The 19,614-nt window shown below is 37.5% G+C and overlaps 1 protein-coding gene across 4 annotated transcripts in view; it reads left to right on the top strand.

Annotated features, from left to right (window-relative positions):
• Window positions 1-19,614, top strand: part of ATE1 (arginyltransferase 1) — a 64,985-nt gene that overhangs the window by 39,360 nt on the left and 6,011 nt on the right. For all 4 annotated transcript variants that reach the window (XM_058028919.1, XM_058028917.1, XM_058028916.1 and 1 more), the window contains exon 11: window positions 11,069-11,189. In XM_058028919.1, coding sequence (XP_057884902.1) covers window positions 11,069-11,189 — 121 coding nt within the window. The remainder of the gene's footprint in view (window positions 1-11,068; window positions 11,190-19,614) is intronic.

The following is a 19,614-nucleotide window of genomic DNA, read 5'->3' as shown; positions in this document are numbered from 1 at the left end:
CTGAATAACATGTTTGTATGTGCATTGGGGATATATTACCATGAATTTCACAATATTATTTAGTCAGGATCCTGCAGAAATTAAAAGTTCACTAATGAACTTTTCTGTGCTGTTGTCTCCCTTTGTCCTACAATTTTGCTCTTTTTCTCCTATCCTAGAGTTACTGTTAGTATGTATTTGCCTGTATATGCCACTGATTTTGAGGTTGTTTCTTCAGAGACAGGCTGTGTGCATTTCAGTGTTGAATGACTAAAGATAAATTACTTGGCTTTTACTCAATTTTTCATTGCTGGGCTTAAAAAGACTTTTCTAGTGTACCATGTATTGGTAGAAAACCTTGAAGTTAAAAATCTCATACTGTTCTGAATTACTGGCTTCAGAATATTATTTTTTGTTCTTAGATGTATGAAAACAGCTAGAAATAAAAAAAAAACTGGACTGACAAATTTTAAAGTGACCTTGTTTTTCAACATGATCTAATTGTGTAAAGTTTTAAAAGCCCACATAGCAAATCTTAATCTAAAGCCAACATCATGCATCTGAATTCTTAATTAGGAGTATATTTCAACTTGTGAATATCAGTGTTTCACAATTTGCAAAGCTGTCAATTAGTCTGTTATTTATTATGTCTTGAAATATTCCACAGGCTGAGCCGGTAGCTGGGCATTTGAGAAGCATGAAATTATTTATTCAGTATAAAGCTACCCTCATCCAGACTTCCTTGGGAAGGTCTGATTTGCTTGCCCTCAGAGTCTGGATGGATTTTTGGCAAGTTCTCTTTTGGCTGGGTTCTTTTAAAGCCCTGTTGGAGGCTGCAGCAGGACTTTGGGGAAGTCCAGGACGGGAGTGGTGTCCCAGTGGTGTGGGAGAGCTGATCCCTAGGGCTGAGCTGGAAAAGGGGCTCTGAGTGGGATAAAGGGTTGAGTTTTGGAAGGTTTGGGGCTCCAGGCAAAACTCCCTGCAGAGTCATTGGAGAGACACTGGGAAAGATGGGGAAAGCTTGGACACACTGATGGACGCTGGGGAAAAAGAGCTGGGAAGTAAGCACAGAACACATCATCTCTGGAGGCAGACATGAAGGCAGAGAAGAGTCAAAAAGGTCAAAAATGCAGAGAAACTGGGTAGGAAGAGCAGGTTTCCACGTGCCCTGTTGGTGCATAGTCCTGGACAGTTTTATCCAGGAGCTGGGAATGAAATTGCAAAAGCAATGCAGGAGTTGTGCATGAGTAAATTGAGTAAATGGAGACTTTATAGATACCTGAAAAATAATAGATAGATATTGTAGATATAATAGATATAATAGAGCTGATAATAATAACAACAGATATAATATAGCTATATTCTATAATAGATAGAATATACCTGCTTTCCTCTTGTATTGTCCTTTAGAATTGTTGCTTAAAAGGATGAGGAAAGTCAGGTTGGGGTTGAAGTGAGTTTTATGTCACAAAATAATTTCTTGTCATTTTCAAAGAAGAATAAGAAACTAATTTACCTTGGTTCACTGTTTGGCACCTCATAACCATAGCCAGTGTTTCTACAAACAAAAATAAAAGATTGTGCACCCCTCACACCCATTTCTATCATGCTGGTATTCTAATTCTGTTGAATTTTCATTTTCTGCTTCCTGCTGCATAGTTGTACAGAAAAAAAATTAAAACATGCTCACTTTCATTCAAATTCTCTAAATTTAATTTTGTTTATTTATGTTTTGTATTAAGTAAACGTGGTGTGTGGTGTTTTTACTTTGATAACTACATAGCAGAAGCCACTTTGACAGGGAATTAATTTAGTTTTCCTGTGGCAAATGTCCATAAACTACAGATGAAAGCTGTTCTTGCAGATGTGACTCCAGCTAGTGAGGTATTAATGATGAATGTTTAATGGATTAATGAATGTTTAAAGCTATTTGATATCAGTGTGACAATTCTGTGCCTCTAAGGGTAAAGCATGGGTATGACACATTAGGTTGTGCATATTTTTCCTGTGCTTATTTCACCTTATATTAAATATAAGAAAACAAACTTTAACACTTAATTTCATACATTTAATTTAATGAACTCAAGGAATATTGTCAGTTTATGGCAGCCCTTCAAGAGAAGGATATGGGATCCACATGATTGAAGCACTCATTGCTTTTTCTGGTTATTTTTTTGGGCTTTTTTTATTCTTTTGCTTCTTCCAGCTGCCAAAATAAACTCCTTTTGAGATAGACCTGAGTCAACAGAGTTGGTGTGTCTCTAATGAAGCATTCTTCTTGAGGCCCCCACTTGGATTTTATCTTTTTGTCATAGTTCTTTTTAATCTCCCTTTCCAAGTTTAATGCTAGGGTCTCCTTAAGAATGTCTGCTCCAGATTCAAAGTAAACAAGGTCCATTTCAGTAATCATAGGATTTTTATTCCCTCAAACACTTTGATTTTTTTTTGTAGTAAAAAGGCAATTAATACTACATTTTTTCTGTAATATACTTTAAGAATATCAAGTTGTTGAAAAAGTTGGCTAAAATTCAAGGAAGCTAATAGCCTTCAAATGTACAAGCTTAATTCTTCTTTATTACTGTTTTCCACTGAAGTTTCTCAAACTGTGCTGCTTTTTTTAGCATTCTTGAGTAGCCTCTCTACAGATAAGACAGATTCTGACTTCCAGCTCCAGAACAATCTGTGTGGTACTGTCGTTAATTATCTTATTCCCAAGTGAATTTTAGATTGCAATTTCCAGTAAATGTTAACTGCTTTTATATATTTTATTTATGACTTTTATTTACAGTCACAAAGTCATTTTTCCTGTAAAATGTTTTGAGCACACATTTTTTTCCTGTAAAATGTTTTGAACCTTTGGAGTTCATAGGGAATCTCAATCTCTAAATGTGCACAAATCCACCTTGAATTAGAAACATTCCTTGGAATCTCAGTCTCATGTGGATGTTACTGTTCTGCCAGTTTAGTGTCACTGGTACTAAATATTAATGCATGAGAGAGATAACATGGCAATATTTAAAGCTATGGAAAATTTTCACATTCTTAATAATATTCTTAATATTCTAATGTTCTTAATATTCTGGTGGCAGTGTCTGGAATTCCATCCAGTAGAATTTTTCTGTAAGTACCAGAAGTATGCAACTTTTTTTGTGTTTGATGTACACAAAAAAGAAAAGTTTATGCAACAACATTGAAAATTCAACTTTGTTTCAATAGTCTGTTTTAATAAAATGCCATTGCATTGTGTACAGCACAGATTAGAAGATAAAAACGGGGAAAAAAGAAAGGAACTTTGGGAAATGTAAATAGTGCAAAATAGACTTATCATAGTTTGGTGATGTACAATAATTTAGAAAATATGCTTTTAAAGTGGCCCTAACTTTATGTAAGCTCCATACTTGTATTTATCTTTGTTTCTCATTTTCAAGAGTTGTCTTCAAACTTATCTGTGATTTGGGTATTATTATTTCAGCTTTGCATAAACAGTAATCCTAGGGCAACCCAGAATCCACAAATTTGCTGTTGCTGCCATTAAAGGTCAGGAACCCTTGGTAAATAATGCACTTTATTGGTCTTGAAGGGACCATTTTGTGATGTTTGTACTGTTGGCTCTGCAGTGTGAAACACCATCTCCAGAGCAAATTCAGCCTGATGGGTTTAATCTGAATTGTGACTGCTAGTGAAGTCTTAAGAATCACAAATGTAAAATTTGTGTGAATATATCTATCCATCTTTCTTACTGAGAGCAAGAGGAATGGAGTTGGAGGAGGCACAGATATTTAATGTCCTGTGTCTGAGTTAAGGAATGTCACTGTCTCTGGACACCCACAGGTTTGAGTAAATCCCTAAGTGCAAAGAACAGGAATATAAAAGATTGACAACTACAAATCTTTAAATTAAATTTTCATAAGGATTCATGTAAATATATACAGTCATCAAATTTTTATGTTGTAATTCCTGAACATAAAGATTTTTTTTCCTCTTTAGTGCAAGCCTTATCACTACATTTATTCCAGACCCAGTGGCTTTGATGCTGTGACTTTTAAGAGAGTGGCTTTAGTTGCTTAGAACAAAGACAAAACTCTCACTTTACTGCTCTTTATCAATGACAAAGGACAAACTCTTAGCAAGAAGTCTTGGAGGAGAGAGCAGGGCTGGAAAGTGGCTGTGAGAGGATGCCCAGAGCTGTGTCTTATCTCCAGCTCTGGCCAGTTGCATCCCAAGCTGATAAGGCAGAGATGATGCAGCAGCCCTCTCTAAAGCTCTCAACCACGCTAATTACTGCTCACTTTACAGCTTGAGACCAGAATTATCTCATTGATTAATTCACTGGTGTTAGAGGGGAGAGCTGCTGGAGTGTGGGCACGGCTGTGGTTCATCTCAGGCAGCACTTTGTTGGCTCCTTGGATGCTGTGGATGGAGTGTTTGAATATTGGTGTGCTGCAGGTTGTAGCTGGGAGCTCCCTTGACCTTGTTCTACTCAGTGAGCGCAGGGAAAGATAATATTGGCATAAAAAAGGAAGAAGAAGAGCTTCACAGACTTGGAGACTAAAGGGGAAAAGCAAAAAAACATCAAAACCTGTCCCAAGTGTTCCCTTTTTGCCTCAGCGGAAAGCAGTTTTTTCTCTGGCAGCCCATGAGCCTTTTCAGACACCTGCTGGCTGTTTCCCACTATAAAAAACAAGCTTAAAATGTTCAATATTTCAGATAATTTCTAGGAAAGGACAAGGGGAAAGCAGCTATTTGGAGTGTACGCTAAGCTGTGAAGATAGCAAAATCCAACCAACTCAGGAGTAGCTCATGTTGGGAAAACAAAGAAACACTAAAAGTTTCTGAAGGTGTTTTGAGGGAAGGGGGAGCATTTCTTTAAAAGTACTTCTTTGCAGAGCACCTTAGGCAAATAGAGTGCTGAGATTTACCTTCAATCTCAATGAAATTTAAGATAAACTTAATTTAATTGCACTTTTGTGGTGGGTTAAGAACATGTAAGTAGTTAATAGCCAAATAATTACATGGTAATTGTAGGATACTGAATGTGAAACTTGGCTTCCTGCCTTTTTGACTTTCACTCATTATCTTAATCTGTTTTACACTTACCTGAAACATTCTGTTTACCTGGGGGACACTATGAAAACCTTCTGAAAAGCTAATTTTTTAAATGTTTAGTGAAGTACAGCCAACTATGAATATATAGTCAATAATTGTAGGAAGTTATTTTGTTTGACATGTAGAAACAAATGTCAGAACTATTTTCACTTTGGGTTTATCATCAGTTACTACTCTTAATGCATTACATGGACTTGGGAAATAAATAAAAAAGAGGTGCAAGTTGGCAAATTATTTACAGATTTGCTTTGGACAATTTAAACATCACTGAGGAACATATAGAAAGACAATTAAAAGTAATAATGATGTAATTAATGGATCTAGATAAATATTTGAAGTAGATGGCTTTAAAGGTCCTTTCCAGCCCAAACCATTCTGTGATTCCATATTTCTTTTGGAAATACAACATCAAATTTTATTTGCATCTCACTTACAGGAATTTGGAGGTTTACATTGGAATTTTATATTCCAAAGAATGTATGAGAAGGTTGGGTGTTTGCTCAAACATGGAGTTTCCATGTTTGAGGTGCTTTGGGAAGCACCTTACAGCTCCCTGGCTGCCTGTAAAATTCCCATTACACAGATTTTGTGATGATGTAACTAAATGAGAATGAACACATCTTTCTGAAGAGCAAGGACTGGCACTTGAGTTCTGTGAGCTGCAAAATAAATTCTGGCTATTATTCGTAACATCTTTTAGGGATTACAACACATTATTCTTTAATGAAACAGAAAGGTGGCTAAGCTCTCAGGAATGCAGCTCTGGGATCCTGAAAATGTGCAGTCCATAATTATTTCAAAGTTTGCAGCTTGGACAAAATCTGCTTGTTTGATGCTGGCCCTGCAGTTTCAGGCAGCCTGGTGAGATCCAACTTGTTAATTCAGTTACCCAATGATGTAACTCCTTTTTGGGGTAGATTTTCTTGTAGACTGAATACTTTTTGATGATAAAGGTGAAGTCTCCAGCCATCTCTCCTGGATAAACAGAACTGCTTGCCTCATTCTGTGCCTATTGCTTATGGGTTTTTTTTTTTTTGTTTAAAAAGATGTTTAAAACGGTGATTATGAGGATTGAATTTGTGGGGGTAGTTTTGGGGCAAGGGGGAGGATTTTGTTGTTTTTCTCAAGTCTTTTAGGGCTCACCCAGCTGGATGCCATGTGAGAGAGGCTGGAAGCACAGAGGCGTTGGGATGTGCAGCTTTTGTCCAGGCTGGGAGAGCACAGCAGGTCAGGTTACCAGCCAAGGGCTCTCCTGGGCATCCAGAAACTCCATTTCTGGTTGTGGAAGGAAATCAGGGAGCAGGGGGCTGTGCAGCACTCTGCCATGGGGTTTGGTTTTCAGGGAAAAGCTGAATTCCATAAGCCATGGTGGGCAGCACTAAGGGGTCGCTGTTGATCATTTGGGGTTGCTTTGTTTGTGTAGCCAGAGCAGTTCTTCTTAGGCAGCTGGCTGGAAATGGAGTCTTAATTCACTTTTAATAAAAGATCAATAGCTTTATTGTGAAAAAATAGAATACAGCTGTAAACTGTACCTGGTAAAAGAATTGAATGTGAGTTTAACCTTCCTGTTTTGTTTTCTCAGTGCTACTGGTGCTTGACCTTCATTTTTGAGACTGTTGTCTTTCTTGGTAGTTTTACATTTTAAGTTTTACTTAGACTACAAAAACAAACTCTGCTGGTGTTTTTCATCTCAAGTGCTTACCAAATCCCTCAGATTTTGCAAAATATTTAAGAAATAATCTCCAGACTAAAGGCTCATTAAAACCTTTGCCCTTCCTGTGGAACAAAAGTTCAGAGAAGTTCTGGCTGATTGTAATTTGAAAACTGTAAAACAAAAACCATAATGGTGTGAAGTATTAATTTAAGCTTGGCAGTCTCTCTGTAAAATTTATTTCCAGAAGCTTCCAATTAAAATGCAGCATGGCTAATTGTATAAGGGAAAGCACCTTGAAGGTTCTCTCTTTTATATTATATTGGAAGAAAAATGCTACAAATACTAGTGACAATAAAACATCTTGCAGGTATTTTTTACTAAAAACCAGTCTCATTTATGTTGGAATGAGTTAACTTGAAGGAACTGTGTGTTCAGGAATTTCTTAGCCATACTAATTTTCAGAATTGCTTTTTAGCCAAACCATTTGATAGATTAGTTAGATATTTATCTTTTTGTATATTTACCTAATCTTTTTGTGGCTTTAATCTAATTTATACCTTTGTTATACATTGGGTTGTTATGCTCCTTGAGCAATTCAATTTAAAAGGTTTTCCCCTGTGGCTCTTTGCCCTTTTTCAAAGGAAAAAAAAAGCAAAACTGGGGAAAGGACGGGTTAACAAGGATGGTTAAAGGTATGGAACACCTCACCTCATAGTGCTGTAAAGAAATTAATTCCCTTTAGTGTGATGGAGATAGCCCAGAATGGTTTGGATTGAAAAGGACCTTGGAGATCATCCACTCCCATCACCTTCCTCTAGACCAGGGGTTTTTAAATTCCAAAAATATTTCAAAAAAGCAAATTTTGTGTCTTGGATATTTCTTGGCAAAATGTAGAAGCAGAGAGAGAAATATGTGCAGTTGTTTTGTATTGACAGAGTTCATTTCATCTGCAGGTAGTATTGGGTTGGAGAAACTGAAACCTGAGACAAGTGCTTGGGGATGGTCTGTAAGAGGAAACTTCTTGTTGAAAGTCTTGTAGTTAAATATTCCCAAGATGGTCTGGACAACTTAAACAGTTCTGCTGTGAAAGAGCTTGTATATAATAAAAGAAAGCAAAATGTTTCACTCTATGGTAAGTGAACTCTTACCATAGAGAGAATCACTTCTGAAATTGATGCTGATTTAATCTGAAGCCAAAGAGAAATGATTTTCAAAATCAGTTTTGCAAATGTGATTAAGTTCTAGTGTGATAAATCCCTTTGCAGCACTTCCTTTCAGGAGATCCCCTTTCTATTTTGGATTTATGTTGGGTGTATGCTGCAAATCAATATTAAGAATAAGAAGGAATATGAATAGTATGCTCAGAGGCAATTTATTTAGATGATGTAATCATTTTAGAATGAGTAATGAAATTGGAACATTTTTCTTGAAGTACAGATGCTCATGTACATGAGGCAGAATCTGTGTGGGTTCTCAGGTTTGGGTGGTTTTGCAGTCCAGGAATAAAGGGAGAGAGGAAAAGGTAGGAAGTGGATTTGTATGAAGTGGTTTATTTTCAAATAAATAAATATATTGGTTTTAAATATAAGTAAATACAAGGTTTTAAGTATTCTGAAGAAAGTAAGTAAATTGAGAGTAAGTCCTTATACTCCTAGTAAAAGAGTAAATTGAGAGTAAGCCCTTATGGAAAGGGTGGGGGGAGGCAGAAGCCCTTAGAAATAATTTTATTTGATGTAATGAAGTCCTGTGGGTTCCCTTTTTAATTCCCTCAATACAGACACAGAGCAAACACTTCATTGGGAACTCACCTGGGCACGTCCTGGGCTCCCCTTCCTCTGGGGGTGACTCATGGGATGTGGGTTTGAGCAGCAGAGGAAATAAAGCACCTTTGCAGGAGAACTCTCTTCTGCTGCTGTGTTTGGAAACACTTCTGGGGAGGGAGGATATCAGAGAGAACCAAGGGCTTCTTTCATTTTTGCCTCTGGTTCCACTGCGTGTCCTGGGTCACTGATGTGTCATCCCCACAGCCTCCTGTGCATCCAGGGAACTTCATTAACAAGCTCCTAAATTTTAGTGTTAGAAAATATCTAAAGGAAGTCACCTCAAAACTATTTATTCCCTTTGCAAATTATGGTGTTTTGATGCCCAAAATAAATATTGACTCTACAATGATAGGTTGGATAATCAATTTTTCCTGTTACTGTGCTGCTCCGCGCTAAAGAAGGGTTTTTTTAAATTATAACCAAACCAGTAATGCTGCAATGCAGTTAATTTTAGAATTCTGTAATACTACAGAAGGAAGTGGGAAATTTGGAACAGGGCTGCACAGTGACTTTCATGTGTGGGATTCACAAATGTGATAAATTTGAAGATGTGGGAGCAGGATCTTCAAGGGAAACTGAGTGCCTGGGCTGTCTTTTCTTAGAGCCGTGAGTTAAATTCATGCTACTAGGAAAGATTAATTTGCCACTTGTGTTTTCTGTGTTCAAGCAACAGCTCTGAAAGACAGTTCCTTGGCTATTTCTGCCTTCTTGGCCAGTTGAGAAAATGTCTTTAAATCAACAAGTAATTATGTTCTAATTTTTTAAAAATATGACTGAAAAGGCATATTTTTTCCCCAAGTCCTTAAACTGTTTCATCTGGGTAATGATGATTAAAAGTTCTTTAAGCACTACCTTCACACAGCTTTCAACTATTTCTGTTTAGAGAGCATAACATTTCAAAGTGGTTTATTTAAAAATGTCACTTCCATTCTCTGGCTTTAGAGGATTTTCTGGGCCTTGAGGTTTAAGTTTCTGAATAGAATTGGAGGAATATTGTTTTAATTTAATATAAAAATTTGCCTTTAATTAAAAATTACCCCAACAAAACCAACAGTAGTAGTTACAAGTCAGTCCTGGACGTTTTGTAAATGAGATAATCAGTCAGACAGATATTTTTAGAAATCTGCCTCAGGTATTTGACAAGGCTCTGCATGAAACTTGGTTACTTTTATCTTTTTTTGCACAGACAAAAAGTGCAAGACTTTTTATCACAGATAATTCTTGTATTTCCTACTTAACCGTTTACTGTTGGTGGGAAATATTTTTAAAAAGTTAATTTTTATTTAAGTATCATGAAGAGTTGAGCAGTAAGAGTATCAAAAGGTCTGGGGATTTCTGGTGGTTCTGATTCCCCAGAATTGGGTGTTCCTCCCTAGGAGTGTCCCTAAAGCAATGTCTTCACCCCCAGGCTGCAGCCACAGGAAATTTGTGTTGTCCCTTCCCAAACCTTGCTCAGATTCATGGAAGGCTTTCTTTTAAATCAGCATCATCTCAAGGTTATAATCTTAATTATCCATTTAATGTAATTGATATGAAGAACTCTTAATAGCATCAACTGCAGAATGACTTCAGATAATGCCCAGTCTTATAATTTTTAATTTATATATTTAAACCTTTTCATTCTCTTTATTGTATGGCTGTTTTTCAAGCTGAGATGTGTAATGAGTTTGCAAGTGAAAAATTAATTTTCTGTTGCCACCATATGGTTGTGAATGTTGAGAGTGTTTGGATTGCATGAGTAATGCCTCAAAGATAGAATTCTGACTTAAGTTATAGGCCACTGAATAATCTTATTTTAAATCAAATGAAGATCTGATTAGGGGAGGTTATTATTGCTGAGGTGGTGATTTTCTGTGTAGCTGGAGGGAAAATAATTAAGGCTGTTTAGTTTCTGGGAATGTCTGTAAAGAATATCTTCTTAATAAATCAACTAAAAAATAGTCGAATTTCACTAATCATTACCTGTAAGCTAATCCAGGAAAAGCTCTGTGAATTAAAGTGTTACTATTTAATCAGCAATGAAATAAATGCTCCATCACTAATGTAATAAAAACAGAGTCCTGCTTACTGTTCAGTGGGGTTTTTCTATTAGATTTTTTTTCTTTTTGGTCTCCATTATTTGCTAGAATTACCAACACTTGAGATGAGCTGCTTGTGGAGGTGCTGAGATTTTTAGTGCAGGCCCCAGCTCAGCAGAGCTCCAGAGAATAACTTAAACACAGAGTTCCAGTAAGCAAAGCCAAAAGTTTCCTAGTTCATCTTGGATATCATGGAAGTGTGTTTTGTTAATTTTACATTTTCATCACGTGCCAAGGTTGAGTTTGTGCTCCTGAGATGGTGCTGAAATGACTAAAGCCTGTGATTTCACTGAACACTCATTTGGTGTAGATTAGGTTAAAAACTATTCTTGCTCTTTGGAAAATCGGGTTGTAGCCAAAGTTCTCGTGCAGCTGATATGACTGTTCTCTTTTTGGTTTCTTTTTTTCCATTTTTTCCCCCTTGGCAGGGTCAGTACAGGCCCTCTGACCTGCTGTGCCCTGAGACCTACGTGTGGACACCCATTGAGCAATGCCTGCCCCTGCTCGAGCACTCCAAGTACTCCCGCTTCAACCAGGATGGAAAAGCAGGTGAGGCTGCAAAAATGAAATCACTCTGATTTTTCTGTCTGCTTCTCATAAATCAGAATCATCTGCTGCTGAAACAGCATGGGAATCTCACCTGTAAAGGATAAAAAGTGTGCAATTCACAGCAAACATTTATCTTTTAAGCAATGGACATTTTAAGTATATTTTGTCCTGTAGGCTATAAGTAGTTCAAAATTAACACATATTGCTGCCTTTCAGATTATTTTCAAATTGTATTTGTTATTCTGGGCATGAACAAACCAATAAAATAATTGTTCCTCACTTACATTCCTGTTGCATGAATGCATAAAGGAATTCAATTGGGATCAATACAGGGAAGTGGAAAGACTGGAGAGGCTTAAAGGTGCTTTTGTAAAGAAACAGAGTGGCAGATTTAGTTTCACAATCAATTAAACATTCAATTTAATTGATGTGGATATGAAGAACACAGTAAACAGCAGAAGTACCTTAAACATCATGATGTAATGTGATATAGTTTTTACACATTGTGTAAAACAGTTTTTTTTTTTTATTATTAATTATTTACCAGCCCTGACTGGTTGAAATTGTTGCTGACCAGAGCACAGTACAGTGATGCTACTGGAAAACAAGGCAATCGAATGAAAAAAAATACATTAATTTGTTTTAGTTACTGATCTCTGGGCCAATGGCAGGCCCCAAGGGAGCTGTGTTAGACCATGCTTGGTGTGGTGCTTGGGGGAAAGAGAATAACTTAACTTCTGTTATTAATTGCAACTTGTTGAATGTCCTCTTTTTGAAGTTTTCTTTCTCCTATGAGTAACAATTGAGTGTGGCTGTGATATTTTTCAGAGATGTGTGGCATTATTCAGGTTAAAAGCACTGTGGTTTGTTTCTAGACACCAAACACAGATTTACCTGAGTCTCAGCATTCTTCAGCAGCTACTTCTTTTTACATGTTTTTACTCTTTTTACTTTTTTTTTACAGTTTGATCCTTTTACTTTTTACTGTAGTTTAGTATAATTCCCATGGCAGTTAACTGCTCAAAAGGCAGAATGTGGATAAATTAAAGGAATTTGAAATGAATGCTTAAGCAGGACTGTGAAGTTCTGGAATTGCTGTTGAGTTCCTTGCTTTTCCTCAACCTCTGCCTGTTACTTGGTTGCTTAATGGAAACATTGATAATAATAATAATAGTGATAATAACTGCAATAGCTGGGTTCTAATAAATCCATCATTGTTAGATTGGTGAGGGGAAATTGGAAAAAAAAAATTACAAAATTAGGAGGAAGAAGGGAATGATTTTGGAGGCCAGTGGTGTTTGGGACACTTTTGGTGTTCAGAAAGGAGAGAGTGCTGAACTGGTGCCTGTGAAAGTGTTTATAACCCTGTGCTAGTAGAGGGGCAGCATCTTGTGCATGGTGTGAAATCCCTGTGGCATAGCAGGCGTTTGGAAACCACAGGAAACAAAGCTCTGCATCATTATCAGCCCAGAATATCTCACTGCAGACCCTGCTGGAGCTGGGACTTGTGTCCTGTGGTTTAAGGAAATTAAAACATAGCAGCACGTTGAGATGCTCTGGGCCTGCTGGGAGCTCGTGGGCTTTGGGGGTTTGGGTTGCTGCTCAGAGGAAGCCATTTCTCACCAGTGAAATCCTCATTCTTTACTCTCTCCAGCAGTCACTAATACCAGTTTAATGAAGTTACAGTGAATTTTAGAAAGAGCAGTACAAATGGTCGTGTGCTTTATTCCCCTTGAATCAGCTTTCTGTGGCACTGGCTGTAATTGTGTTTGTTAAGTGGGCCATGGTTTATCAGGAGTGGGACTTCCAGCCCTGAAACCCAGTGCAATAACCAGAGCCAGTAAACAACTGGGAGAAATGGTGTGACTTTCATTGCTGCCTGGGGCAGTGAAGGTGTCACTGGCAATGGCCATCTTCTCTTGCTGTCTGTAATGGCAGAAAAATTTGGGAAGTATTGTCTCACAATAATTTGTGTGAGACATAATTAATGTGTTCATCATTTTCATGAATTTTTGAATATGTTTTCTCTCCTTTAAAAAAAATCATTGCAATTTACATCATAAATTTACCAATTGCACATGCAGTAGAGTGTCTTACGTGTTTTGATCTTTCAAGCTTCTGTAATATAAAAAGGATTTTTGAGTATCCATACACATTGCAGAGCTCCTTCCTAAATAAGATCTACTTTTACTTTTCTGGAATAAAAATAAAAAGATACTCATGAAAAGTGGCTTTTTATTTTAAAGCATAGGAAAGTATCAATTTATAACATTCATGCCTTGGAACAGATTCTTCATTTTTGTTCTGTTCATTTTGAAAAATTTAGAAGACCTGGCATCATCTTATAAATGAGAGAGATTCATGAAGATTCTGATATTAATAACCAGTAGCCAGGCATTTATTTAGGACTAAGTGAGTAGTTGGTAAGGTGGTGCACTAATGGAGGGTTTGGATACTGATGCAGTCTGGAAATTGAGATAGTGCTGAACTTCATTTAATGGCCAAAGTGCAGATGGACATAGGCTAAAGAAAGAAGAATTAATTAAAAGATTGCTCTGCTGTCAGTGACTTTGATAACAAATCAAACTGATGAGCAGAAGTCATTCACATGATAGCGTTTGCTGAAATATTCCTGGCCATGGTCTGCCTGCCACACCCATTGAGTTCCTCCCAAAACTGCTCCTCAGGGTTTTACCTCATTGGTGTCTTCCCCACCAGCTGGGCCCATGAAATAAGAGCTCTGTGGAAAGATCTAGAAATCATTTATTTGGTATCCCGGCAATATTTTTGTCCTTTCACTTTCCATTTTCTAGACTAACTCCGTGTCATGTTCTCTCTCTAATATCTGTTGAGATTTTCAGTTTGTTGCTCCTGGGAGCAAAAAATATCTCCATGGAGTAAAATATCTACTTTTGGGATAGTAATTAAATTAGTGGGAAACTTCAAATCTTTTTTCCCATCAGTGCTGGACTGTCAAGATGTTTAAAAAGCAACTTCAGATGATGGCAGATACAATCTCACTCTGAGAGTGGTGTCTTGAAGCCTTCATAGTTACATGACTGTGTCACATAATGTGGGGTGTACTTGGTGAAGCCAGGGTGAACATGGGGCTGTTACCCAGGTGAAAAAGCTTTATCCAAATTTTTAGGCATGGCCCACAGCAATCCCAGTGGTGGAAGCTGCTTCCCACCTTCCTGTGTCTGCAGAAACACTGTGAGCAGAGCTTTGAGAGCTGCACTTCAAAAGGACTTCAGTGCTCGTTCTGTCTTAACCATTTTGTTTGCTGAAGTTGATAAATTGGCTAAGCTAATACACATCTGTTCAACTTCCTGCAGGTCTAATAATAGAGTGAAATCAAAATGGCACCGAATGGAATACATTAATTAAAATGAAAGTATTTTCTTCAGCACATTAGAAAAAAGACATTGCACATAACAAATGCATAACACAGGCTCCTCTGCCTTTGTGTGTTCTTGGAGACAAGACACTCTTTGTTGCAGAGGGTATGGTTAACACAAACCATGATGGATGCAGAAGGGTGGGATAAAGGCAGAGAGAGGCACTTCTGGGTTTCCTGGTCAGTTTTATAGTAGACTTAATTATAGTCTATTAATAGACTAAATAGTATTAGACTGAACTGAACTTTTGTAAACATCACAGTGAAGGAAAGTTTCTGAGAGAGGGATCTAAGGAAGTTTCTTTGTTGTCTTTCAGAGCTTATGGAGAAATCTTTTGCAGTGTGAGAGTTTATGGAGAAATCTTTTGCAGTAGAAGAAATTAAGAGACACATAGCAGTTTCCTTGAAAACATAAATTTGTCTGGAATAGGATCCTGTAGTCAGAGGTGGAACTGCAGGCGGATTACTGCCTGCAGGTGCTGGGGATGAAGATGGAGTGAAGCAGAGTGGGGGAAGCTTTGAAAATTAGGATCTCTGGTGTGATCAGGGTGTGGGAGCTGGCAGAGACATGGATAGAGGATGGGAGGAATTTTGCAGTGGTTCATGCAGGTAGAACAGTGAGAAGGGCTTGACAAGAGCAAGAAATAAGTGGCGGTAGGGTTCAAACTTGAGCATGTTACTAGATACTTGTAGAGGTGTGAAGGGAGGCTGTTATTTGGATACACCATCTAAAGAGGTTTAAAGAGATTACAAAGCCAAAAGATTCAGCAATCACCTCCCACTCCTTGCTGCAGACCAGGCTTTGCATCTGCCACCTCCTCACAGCACTGAGGATGTTTTTCCTTCCAGCAGAGTGGAAATCCTTAGCAGAGCTCAGGCTTTAGGCTGTGCCCAGCTGGTGAGAGACAAAGGGATGATGGGCAGTGGGATCCAGAGGAGAGGATTTGTCTGTTCTGTGCTTTCCAGTGCTCAGGCTGGGGCTGCACAAAGGACAGATGTTGACATCCCAATAGCCTTTGAAATTGCCTTGTGTCCACGTGCAAGCCTTAACCATGAGAATAAAACAAAACTTAAACCCAAGCCAACACTGTGTCCTGGAACACCACACGAGGCTATGGAGAGGTCAGAAAATCCTCACTTCACACTCACAAGGGTGACTATAAAAAGCCCATTCCATGTAATACCTCCTGAGTTCATAGCAGATCATTAATTTCTGAGTTATTGAACTAAGAAGATTACTTCAGATTTCCAGTCTTTCTCTGTATTAATCTTGTAACATTTATTAAATGTTTTTACCAGATTTTTAAAGCTTTTAGCTGAAAAAGCTGTTTTTTTAGAAATACATCTTTATATGTGTATTTATCTATCCTGCTCATAGTAAAATGCAAAATAGTGAAATGCAAAGTAAAATGCAAAAAGTAAAATAGTACAGTAGTAAAATGCAAATAAAAATCCCAGTACTTAACAACTTCTGGATCCTCTTAGTAGTGATTGCATTATGTATCTTAGTGCTTCTTTCAAGCAACTGAGTGTTATTAGTTCTAGTAAATAAAACTTAAATAAAACCAGAAATCTACAGGCATGTGCCGTTATACAAAACTGTTTATTTTAAATGTATGTTTTTGTGCATAAAGCTTCCACTAGAAAAATAATTTGTCACAAGTGTTTCAATAACTATAATTTCTAGTGTTGTGTTTTTAAAACATTTACTGTACAATTTTTAGTGCACTTTGTGACCAAAGAGTATTTCAAACAGGTTTTATACTTATTGTGTATTTGAACACAAGTATTTTATTGACTTTTTTTTCCCGTCCAGTACAGAGACTGTTTAATTTTACAATATATGTTAAAAATCTAGTATGTTAGTGTGATAGTGGTGTTGTTTCCCTCCTGCTTTGAACAGAAAAGCCACGATCACATATTTGTGTCCTGTGGTTGCCATTTGGTCACGTCTCAGAGTTCAGGCCCCTGGCAAAGGGCTGAATCTCTGCAGGATGGATGTAGGCAGAGGGATTTGGGTGTAGGCAGAGGGATTAATGCAAAGGCCAGGATGTGTTAATGTTTATAAGGGTGGTGTGATGCAGATTAATGTTTACAAGGATAAATGCACTGAACTTCTCGACATGATGAAAATGTGGTCACAAAAACTGTCACAGATGGAAAACATTAAACCAATTGTTCAGAGCTCTGCAATCATCTGATTTGGGAGAAATTGCTGCTTTGCTCTTCAACAACTGCTGCTTATAATTTATTTTTTTTTAAGATAGTGTTGTGCACTTCAGAGAGTTGGGAAACAGTTTAAATAAACTCTGATGGATCACGAACTCAGGTCTTCTAAAGAAGTAACTTTCCACTATTATCAGAGCTATAGGTAATAAATTTGAATTCTGTAAGAAAAAGAAATTGCATTCTGCAGGAAAAAAGACAGTTCTTTCTAGCAGCTTCCCTAGAACAGACATCTAAAAGGTTCTCTCTGTTTCTAATTAAGTTCATGAGCACTTTGAGCCATCAGAATGCATCTTTCTAAATCCAGTGTGATCCTTGAGTGTCCTGGATGTTTAAACAATGAAGATAATGCCAATAAGGTGTAGCCAGACACATTTCCCCCTCACTTTTTACTGTGTTTGGATTAAATTGAAGTGACTGGCATGGGGTTTTAGCCTCATATGCAGTGTTTCTGTAATACAAAGGAAATGTTATTCTCTTAATTTGTGGGTCCTAAGCAGCTGCCATGACGTGAATTGGTGTGTGGGTTAGAAAATGCAAACTGTAATAAATATTTGTGATTTAAAAGTTTGGATTGATTGATATTTTGAATACATCTGCTTTTAACATATATGTACAGACTAAACCAGTGCCCTTTGAGCAGCACAATTGTCTGATTCTGGTGTGGTGCATGAAACCTTTGGCTTGGACTGTGAAATTCTCAAAAATGTGTTAATCCACGATGACCATCACAGAGATTGTGAAACAAATGGATGTATTTTGGATTTTTTTTTTTTTTTGGAGGGCTTTCCTTGAAAAATAAAGATATCTTGGCATACTTCACTTCTCTTTGTGTTGAAGAGATGATTCTTAGATGAATTTATGCTCAAGATACTCTTACACCTTTTGAACATTGTGGTATTTGATTTTCCAGCAGAATAATTCTGCTTTAACTTTTTTTTTTTTTTTTTTGGTGACGATTCAGGAGAATGCGGGGAAGGGCAAGGACTGCCAAATCCTGTAGGAATCATTTTCCATATGCAGAAGGTGTTAGGAGCACAAGAGCAGAAATTAAAAGTTCAGTAACGCGGGACAAGCAGAGCAGTCGTGCAGATTTATTTCGTGCTGAGGACAATGAGCGTGTGGGACTGGTTTCCAAATGTGATAAAAGTTAGCAGCTGTAATTAGGCTCAGGCACAGAGCAGCCATGGAAGGGACACCACAGGCATGTGCTGAGCCACACTCCAGCATCCACAGGGAAACCTGTGCCAGGGTCAGACCTTCTGGAAGGATCCTCGTTCACTCCCTGCTCCGGTGACATCATCCCAGCTCCTCACGTGGAACCTAATTGATTCCATGTTTTAATTAATTTAGCCAGCAAATTGATTGCTGTAATTTGATTTATTTAGCTGATAAGCTACTGCCAATTGCTTCAGTTTTTCCTATTTCATGGCAATGTTTGCGTTTGTAATTCTCAGCTTGACTCTTGTCTCTGGTTTTTTTCCTCCTCATATGTCAGTCTTAATGAGGACTCCGCCCTTCTTTTTGAAAAATCCTCTGGCTGCTTTCTGCCACGTTCACTTCTATGCAGTTCAGATATTTTAATAAATAGTATTTAAGTCTCTTGCTCCTTCAGATTTTTTCCCTGTTTTCTTCCCATTCTTTTGGAGCTGTAACTCCTTAAAGCATTATCTCTAACTTTTGTCTTTTGTACTGGCTTTTCATAGAAGAATGGTGTAATGGAATGGTCTGGGTTGGAAAGGACATTAAATCCCACCCAGTGCCACCTTCTGCCATGGCAGGGACACCTTCCACTGTCCCAGGTGCTCCAAACCCAGTGTCCAACCTGGCCTTGGGCACTGCCAGGGATCCAGGGCAGCCACAGCTGCTCTGGGCACCTGTGCCAGGGCCTGCCACACTTTACAAACATGTTCTTTTCGATCCGTGCTCTCAAAAGTTCCTATTTTTTGTTAGAATAACTGCAAAGATTTGGCTGATTGAGAATATCCTGAGCATTTTACTGTACTTCCTTTGTGACTTGTGCTTTCTGGTTTTAATTAAGAATTCTTTTCAGTGGATTTTTTTGTGTGTTGTTGTTTATGCTTCATTTTAACTGTACTCTTATTTTGGTTTGAGTTAGTATTTTTGTACCCCAAGGCACAGGGGTCTTTAATATTCCTTAATGTATGAGTATAGCTTGAAAGAAGCAATATGAGAAAAAGCACATTTCAGCTCACTGTTTTATATAAATATGACTATTAATGTGTATTGCTGATTGGCCTTTTTGGTTTTGAGGATGACATCCTATACTTTTCTAGTGAACAAAAGAAATTATGCTTTAAATTGGGTAAGAACTGAGCTTAAATTCAAAGGTCAGAAAGATTTGGCTTCTGATTGTGGTAGAATAATTTTTGATTTCCAGTAATTAATATCTCCTATGTTTCAGTCATAAAATTTGAAAAGTTAATGTGTTTCTTCCTTTTGCAGTTTCTTTGTTTTAAAATCATTGATCATTAACTGTGACAAGGTCATGTAAACCAGATGTAGCTTTTCTTTCAAAAAAAATTCAACAAGGCTTTAGTGTTCCTCATATAAATTAACATCACCATAGTGTAACCAGCAAGGGATGGTGCTTCTTTTTGCCATTTTTACACCTAGTTTGAAAGCTTGAGTATCATGGAACTTTTAATCTCCCTGTAAATTTAATTTTTTTTTCTTTGATTGTAAAAATGGGAACATTCTGTTCATCTTTAAAAACTATGCAAATCCTAAGTGCTTCAAAATTGAAAATTAAAAACCACAAGCAACATGAAACAAAATCAA

This window comes from Melospiza georgiana, chromosome 8, assembly GCF_028018845.1.
Source record: "Melospiza georgiana isolate bMelGeo1 chromosome 8, bMelGeo1.pri, whole genome shotgun sequence".
Taxonomy (NCBI): Eukaryota; Metazoa; Chordata; class Aves; order Passeriformes; family Passerellidae; genus Melospiza; species Melospiza georgiana.
Note: the sequence above shows the minus strand (reverse complement) of the source record. Positions and strands in the feature narration are given on the sequence as shown.